This window comes from Lasioglossum baleicum, chromosome 17 (assembly GCF_051020765.1).
Source record: "Lasioglossum baleicum chromosome 17, iyLasBale1, whole genome shotgun sequence".
In the NCBI taxonomy this organism is placed as follows: Eukaryota; Metazoa; Arthropoda; class Insecta; order Hymenoptera; family Halictidae; genus Lasioglossum; species Lasioglossum baleicum.
The window spans coordinates 3,325,787-3,333,903 of NC_134945.1; the positions used below are offsets into that span (position 1 = coordinate 3,325,787).

An 8,117-nucleotide genomic window follows, 5' to 3' on the forward strand; every position below is an offset into this window, starting at 1 on the left:
CGTAGTCAATTTCCAGTGGTTCCTGCTGAAGCGATTACGATTCATAAAAGTCAGGGACAAACATACGAGAAAGTATATTTGGATTTTAAAAAATCAGAAAGGCGAACTTTACAAATGTTGTATGTAGCACTGAGCAGAGTTTCAAAATTGAGCGCGGTTTATATATTTTGGGACAATTTAAATTAACAGTATCGAAGAAAACCAAGATCAATACTGCAAACCCGGATAATGATGAGTTGTATCGTTTGCGAAAAACTAATTAAGACAATTTATTTTGCAACATTAGTATGCTATAACAAGGAATCAAGCGAGCAACGAGCCTACGATGTTGGTTTAATGCGACGCCATATAGCAAACATTTTGATAAGTAGAAAACTATTGAATTTCCCTGAAAACGTATAATCATCTTAAAATGTACACTTAATAATGATAATAATATACTACAACTAACTAATCGGGAAGTTCTTTGTGTGACTCTTGGAGAGTCACACACCAAATAACATCCGCACCACTAACCCTCTCGGGAGCTCGCAAAGCGAGCGAGCTACGACAATGCTACTTGCGAAGCTCGCGAAGCAAGCGAGCAACAACACCCCTCTAGTTTATTGTAGTGATACTGCTCTTCACATGCAAAAATGAATATTTAATTTTAATAAAGCATAACATGGAAATAATGCGTTACATGTGTATCGGACAAGAAAGGGGAGAACGAACCACTTCACAGAAAACGTCACTTTATTTTTCCCGAACGGGGATCGTCGACTCCCAAACGAACTTGTGCGAAATGAAATGTAAATACACCCCGAAGTACGTGGATGAACTTTTACAATAAAGAGTTTTGTTGTAAATTAGCGGTAGCCGTTTCTTAGCGTACAGTTCTTTACGAAGCGATAAAGAGCGCGAATAGACGTACACTAGAAAAACCGGTCAAGCAGACGCGATGTCTTTCGAGTGTGAGTGAGAGCGATGTTCGTGACTACGTGTTATCGTTAGAAACACCGAAAACGAAGTGATTTTCGGTCGATCAGCTGACCGTTAGCCGAAAACCGCCTAGCGCGTGATTGGAGGATCGATCGGACGATCCGCCAATCACTCTAGCGCGGGTCGATAATCGAACGTAATCGATATCGACGGCGCTGGCCTATGACTCCGCGAGCCGCTGATCGATCCTAGATCTCGCTGTCACTCGAAAGGCAGCCAATAGCGTGATCGAGAAAATATGAATGAGCCGACGCGACTGACGCACTCAGCCAATCCCAAACATTCCGCCCGCCTCGTCCGCCAATGACGAAACTGAATACTAGAGAGGCTAGAGACTGTGGCCAATCAGGAGGACGATGACGTCAGGCGATGCTGGGTGAGCTGAATGGGCCAGCAACGTAGGGCATCCAGTGTAGTATCCAAAAAAAACGAAGCGTAGTAAAAGTGAAGTGTACTAATGGATGATGAAATGAGAATTTACAGTGAAGATGAAAGTGGTACAGAGGTAAGTGAATCGAAAATGAAATCTGGATTAAGTGAAGTATGACGAACACGTGCTTTCTGTGCTTGTGAAAATAGCTACTGATCGGGAGAGTCGCTCGAGAGTCCAGCCTCGTGTTCCCTCCCCGTACTCATCTCTTCGTCGTCAGGGGCTAACAAAGGAATCAGCTTGTGTACTGGACGAAGAAATTGCGAAGTTGAGGTACGGACAGTAGCAACTCGAACTGAGCCGTCTGGTCCAGGGTGTATGTGAACAACACGAGCGAGAGGCCATTGCGTAGGAGGTAGAATTTCACTTTTAACTAGGCAGAGAAATCCTGACTTTATCAAAATTTTGGTTTTACGCCACTTGCCTCTGGTCTGCAAGGTGTTCAAATACTCCCGAGACCAGCGTTTCCAGAAGTGCTGTTGAAGTTGCTGGATCAACTGCCATCGAGATAACCGTGAGACGGGAAGCTCCTCGAGGCTGGGCTCTGGAAGAGCGATGAGCGGTTCCCCGATCAGGAAATGTCCCGGAGTCAGCGCTGCTGGATCCTCAGGGTCGTCGGACAACGGCTGTAAAGGTCTAGAGTTTAAACAAGCCTCGATGCCAGTCAGGAGCGTGGTCAGCTCCTCAAAGGTCAATCGCTGCTCGCCGATGATCCGACGGAGGTGATGCTTAACGGATTTCACCGCCGCTTCCCAGATTCCTCCAAAGTGTGGAGCAGACGGTGGGTTGAATTTCCAGGAAATGCCTTCCCTGGAGGCTGCGGCGAAGGGACCGCCTCCCTGTTGTGTCGATTCTCGGAGTAGTGAGCGCAGCTCGTGATTGGCGCCGACGAAATTGCGTCCGCAGTCGCTGTACAGCTCTAGGCAGCGACCTCGCCGTGAGATAAAGCGTCGTAGTGCAGCGAGGAAGGTTTCGGTCGATCCATCCGACACAGCCTCCAGGTGAACGGCCTTGGTGACAAGGCAGATGAACACGGCGATGTATCCTTTAACTGTGAGCTGACCACGACCCCGACCAGACCGAAGGTGTATTGGTCCTGCATAATCGACACCAGATCTGAAAAAGGGACGACACGGTGTTATTCTTGCTGGTGGGAGGTTTCCCATTTTTGGCTGGGCAGTTTGCCCTTTCCAGCGAATACAAACGGTGCATTGGTGGATACAGTGTTTTACCATTGGGCGACCTCTGAGAATCCAGCACTCCTGGCGTAGCGTCGCCAGGGTAAGCTGTGTCCCCCCGTGCAGGCATCGTTTGTGAGCAGCGTCGACCCACAACTTAGCCAGAGGGGATTCGTCAGGGAGAATAGCTGGATGCGTCCGGTCGTACGCAAGGTTGGCAGCTTGTAGGCGGCCTCCGACTCTTAAGACTCCGTCCTCATCCAGGAATGGGCAGAGTTTGGCCAATCTGCTTTTAGCTGCCACGGGTTGATTCCTGCGGAGAGTGGCGATGTCTTCGGAGAATGAAGCGGACTGCTCCAAGCGCAGGAGAATCAATTTGACTTCCTGCATTTCGGTAGCAGTGATAACTGATTCTGATTTTCGATTTCTAGGGGCCCAGCGACGACACCAGGCCAGGACTCGAAACAGGCGCGTTAGATTCGAGAAGCGCTCGATTAACGTGCCGGATGTTTTCTCCCGCTGGGTTGTCACGTGATGTGCCTTCAGTTCCTCGTCCTCGTGGGTTGTCTCCTCGGCAGGTACAGCGGGGAGAGGATCTGGTGAGGAGAGCCACTCGGGTCCTCGCCACCACAGTTGGAACCTGGGAAGCTCAGCGGGAGACAGGCCTCGAGAAGCGCAATCAGCTGGATTTTCAGCGCTCCTCACGTGGTGCCACTGGGCTAGCGGCAGCATCCTCTGGATTTCAGCCACCCTATTCGCCACGTAAGTCGGCCAGCGAGAAGGATGCCCCCGGATCCAGCTGAGGGCCACGGATGAGTCCGACCAGAGGTGTAGATCGACCTCTTGCCAATCGAGCGCCTTAGTGACGTGCTCGACGAGCCTGGCTAGCAGGAAAGCTGCACAGAGCTCCAATCTGGGCAGAGACACCCGCTTCAAGGGAGCCACCTTGGATTTGGCGACAATCATGGAGACTGTCACGACTCCTTGAGCGTTAATGGTCCGGGAATACACCACGGCTGCGTAGGCTCGCTCGGATGCATCAGCGAACCCATGGATTTCGAGAGGCTGCGTGGCAGAATTGGTTCCGAGCCATCGCGGGACTCGAATAGTCTGCAGTGCAGGGAGTTGATGCTGGAACTGCTGCCACATCACCTCCTCCTTTTCTGGCAACGGTGTGTACCAGTCGACCTTTAGGAGCCACAACGACTGCATTAGGACCTTGGCGACGATGGTGACTGGAGCCAGCCATCCGAGAGGGTCGAACAGCTGGGCTGTTCCGCTGAGCACAGAGCGTTTAGTGAACCCTGCGTTTTTTAGAGAAGTCACGACATTTTATGCCGAGGACGCTGTGATGGGTTGGAGAATCCCATTCAACGATTCCCTTCCGCTCGTCGCTGGAGAGTCCGTCTAACAGACCCCTTGAGTTGGATGCCCACTTGCGAAGTGGGAATCCGCCCGCCATGAGAAGCTCTCGAAGTTCCGTTTGTTGTCGCCTTGCCTCAGGAAGGGAGTCAGCTCCGGCGAGAACATCGTCCATATAGATGTCTCGTAGTACTATGCGAGAGCCACGAGGATACCGCTGCTCCTCCACCTTGGCCAGCTGGTGTAAACAACGAATTGCAAGGTAGGGTGCACACGCGAGCCCGTAAGTGACGGTGCTCAGCTCGTAATCAATGACTCCTCCCCTTTTTTCAGGCTGCCACAAGATCCGCTGCCATCGCCGATCTTCAGGGTGGACAAGTATCTGCCGATACAACTTCTCGATGTCGGCTGAAAACACAAAAGCGTGCCGACGCCACCTTAGCAGGACGTCGGCGAGATTTGGGAGCAGGTTAGGACCTCGGAGAAGGAAGTCATTAATGGATTTCCCATTGGAAGAGGGCATGGATCCGTTGAAGACAACTCGCAACTTAGTCGTTGCGCTGGCCTCTCGCAACACTCCGTGATGCGGGAGGTAGTACCCGTTGCTCGGAATCGGATGTTGCGCCGCTGCCATATGCCCCAGCGTTTCGTAGGCCTTCAGGAACTCGGTGTAGGCTGCATGGAATTCGGCAGATCGCCGAAACCTGCCGTTTAGAGACTCCAGAGTTCGCAATGCTATGCGACGGGAGTCTCCTAGCTCAGGTGCGCTGCTGAATGGTAGTCGCACCGAGAATCTGCCATCAGGTTGACGAAGGTGAGTGGCAACGAAGTGTTCCTCCGCCCGTTGGTCGTCTGCTGTGTGTGGGATCGAAGTGTCGATCTCCTCCTGTTCCCAGAATCTGCTCAACATTTCCATTAATTCGCGGTCTACATTACAGTGATGTACTGGTACCTCTAGTCTACCTGCTGCCTCGCCGCCGCCTTCCGAGTCGACTCCTCCCGTCAGTATCCAGCCAAGTGCGGTCTCCTGAGCCACTGGAGTATGAGGCGGCCCTCGTTTGACACCCTCACGAAGTATGAGGTTATAAGAATCAGCTCCAAGCAGAACATCGACTGGATCAGCAAGATGGTAGGCAGGATCAGCAAGGGTCAACCCTTGTACGTGCGGCCACTCGACGACAGCAGGTAGATTTCGAGGCCTGTAGCGAGAGAGCTCAGATATAATGTAGACCGGAATCTGGAATTTGACGTCACCGTCGCAGTGAGAGGAGAGGACCAGTGTAGATTTTCCTCTCGTGAACTTCGCCTTGGCCCCTCCGACTCCGAGCAGAGGAACCCGAGCTTGACTCCTCTTGACGCCGAGCCGCTGAGCCAGGGCCTCAGAAATGAGCGAAACCTCGCTGCCGGGGTCTATTAGTGAGCGAGCTTGGAAGCCGTGTCCGCCGGAGCCTGAAACTGTCACGCGAGCGGTACTGAGAAGTACAGAGGAAGGTCGACTCACGTGAGTAGAGATGTGCTGTACTACAGCTCCCGTTGACTCGACATCGTGGATGGTCGTGTGATGCTTCCCATCACACTTCTGACATCTTTTGACAGACTTGCAGTCATTAATAGAATGCTTTCCCAGGCAGTTTAGACAAAGCTTCAGAGAACTTGCCGTTTCCTTCCGCTCGACGGCATCCTTCTCCTTATATTGAGGGCAGAATAGGACGAAGTGCGCCCCTTGACAGATGCTGCAGTTCCGCAATGAAGTGTTCGCCTTCGATATCTGATGCACCTTGAAGGCCTTGGAAGAGGATTTCTTGTTGAGGGAGGCTTCATCAGGCTGCTTTCGTTTAGCCTCTAACGCCTCACAGGTTTGTATGCGCCCTTCGATAAACGTTCGGAGATCCTCTAGAGTCGGGAGCTCCTTAGATTGCCTCACTAAATCTTCCCACTCACGATGAGACTGAGTATCCAACCTTTCGACGGTCAATTCGACTACCCAGTCGACGGCGTTCGTGACAGGTCGATCCAGATTATCGAGGGCATCTATGGCGTCGAACGTTTGATCAAAGAGCTGCTGCAATTCGATAGATGATTCCCTTTTGACAGGAGATAGTGAAGCAAGTAGTCTGATTTGAGCCTGTACCAGAAGCCGGCGATTCTCGAATCGACTTATTAACTTTTCCCAAGCAACTTTAAAGTTATCAGCGGTCGTCTTGATGTTTTTCAGAAGAGACGCGGCGCTGCCCTTCATACAGGCTTTCAAATAATGAAGGCGTTCGACAGGAGAAAGAGTCACATCGTTGATGATGAGGGAAGTAAATAAATCCCGAAAAGATGGCCAGTCCTTGTATTGACCTCCAAAGATGGGAAGACCCATTTTTGGCAACACGGCGCGTGACCTCGGTGCAACGGTCTCGACGACCGTTGGCTTTGAATTTTCTGATCCCTTTTCGGTTGCAGATTCCTTGAATTGGGAAATCAGTGATTGTAGCAATGAGTACTGGTCAGTATAGTCTTCTTGAGTCTCCTCGTATTCGTCCTCAACGAAATAGCGACTTTCAAATAGTTCCTTGTCTATTTTAGCGGCAGATCTCAACTCTGTATCACCCTGGCGATAGTCATCCCACAGTTGATCGAGCATTTTTTGGCCAGTCTGAAGTAGTTCCAGGTAGATATTGGCCTTTCCCTTCTTCTTGATATTGGACACCACGCGAGATATCCGTCTCGCTAGGGTATGTTGATGTTCGATGAGGTCAGCCATTGTGTAGCACGAGGTTGAAGCACGAGAAGATTTGAATATTAAACGGATAATAACTGTCAGAGGAGCTGCAGCGCTGAATCCGGCTCGAAGGACCAAATGTATCGGACAAGAAAGGGGAGAACGAACCACTTCACAGAAAACGTCACTTTATTTTTCCCGAACGGGGATCGTCGACTCCCAAACGAACTTGTGCGAAATGAAATGTAAATACACCCCGAAGTACGTGGATGAACTTTTACAATAAAGAGTTTTGTTGTAAATTAGCGGTAGCCGTTTCTTAGCGTACAGTTTTTTACGAAGCGATAAAGAGCGCGAATAGACGTACACTAGAAAAACCGGTCAAGCAGACGCGATGTCTTTCGAGTGTGAGTGAGAGCGATGTTCGTGACTACGTGTTATCGTTAGAAACACCGAAAACGAAGTGATTTTCGGTCGATCAGCTGACCGTTAGCCGAAAACCGCCTAGCGCGTGATTGGAGGATCGATCGGACGATCCGCCAATCACTCTAGCGCGGGTCGATAATCGAACGTAATCGATATCGACGGCGCTGGCCTATGACTCCGCGAGCCGCTGATCGATCCTAGATCTCGCTGTCACTCGAAAGGCAGCCAATAGCGTGATCGAGAAAATATGAATGAGCCGACGCGACTGACGCACTCAGCCAATCCCAAACACATGCATAAAATAACTATAGAGATAAAGTTAATCCTCACAAGCATTATTACATGCAGCAATGGTACTTATCATAGAAACATGAAAAGCAAAGCACTCAAAAAACATCTAGCACATCTAATAAATGAAGGGGATTACATGCGCATTTATTTTTGTTTATTTCTAATGGGAAGTTACAAGTATTCAAAAGTTACAAGTATTTAAGTGCCTACCGTACCATAAAAGCAATATTGTTAAACGCTTATAGGCTCCTACCTTACCAAAGAGCAATATTGTTAAATGCTTATATGTTCCTACCTTACCTTAAGAGCAATATTGTTAAACGTCTATGGCGCCTATTGTAGTCAAAGGATTAATATTTGTTAACGTCTCTAAATTATTGTAGTTTAATAATGTAGAAATAATTATAAGTGTGTAAATAGTATAAGTGTACATATGTACAGTTCGTGCGTTTCATGTTCTAGAATAGTTTTATTATAGTGTTATCATTAGTTATAGTGTTATTGTTAATTTTAAGAAAAGCAGATTCAAGTGAACGATTTTAGTGTAGCTTTTTTATAATAACTTATTACACACGTTATTATAAAATGGATCCTCAAGCTACTTCATCTACCACTAACAATATTAATCCTTCTATTGAAGATGAAAAAGTGCGTTTAAAAGACGCTTTGGTATATGCGGAAATCCTTTACGGGAAAAGAATTTAATTGCCGACAACGCATCTTCTGTGATTTTCGAGACGGC

General features: G+C 49.0%; 2 protein-coding genes across 2 annotated transcripts; both read right to left on the minus strand.

Annotated features, from left to right (window-relative positions):
* Positions 1-1,560: 1,560 nt before the first annotated feature.
* On the minus strand, positions 1,561-3,801 carry LOC143217671 (uncharacterized). The gene has a single exon (XM_076442211.1). It carries the CDS (start codon positions 3,799-3,801, stop codon positions 1,561-1,563), a length of 2,241 nt encoding a protein of 746 aa, XP_076298326.1.
* Positions 3,802-3,883: 82 nt separating this feature from the next.
* LOC143217672 (uncharacterized) lies at positions 3,884-6,700 on the minus strand. The gene has a single exon (XM_076442212.1). The coding sequence runs from the start codon at positions 6,698-6,700 to the stop codon at positions 3,884-3,886; it is 2,817 nt and encodes a 938-aa protein (XP_076298327.1).
* Between the last annotated feature and the right edge of the window lie 1,417 nt (positions 6,701-8,117).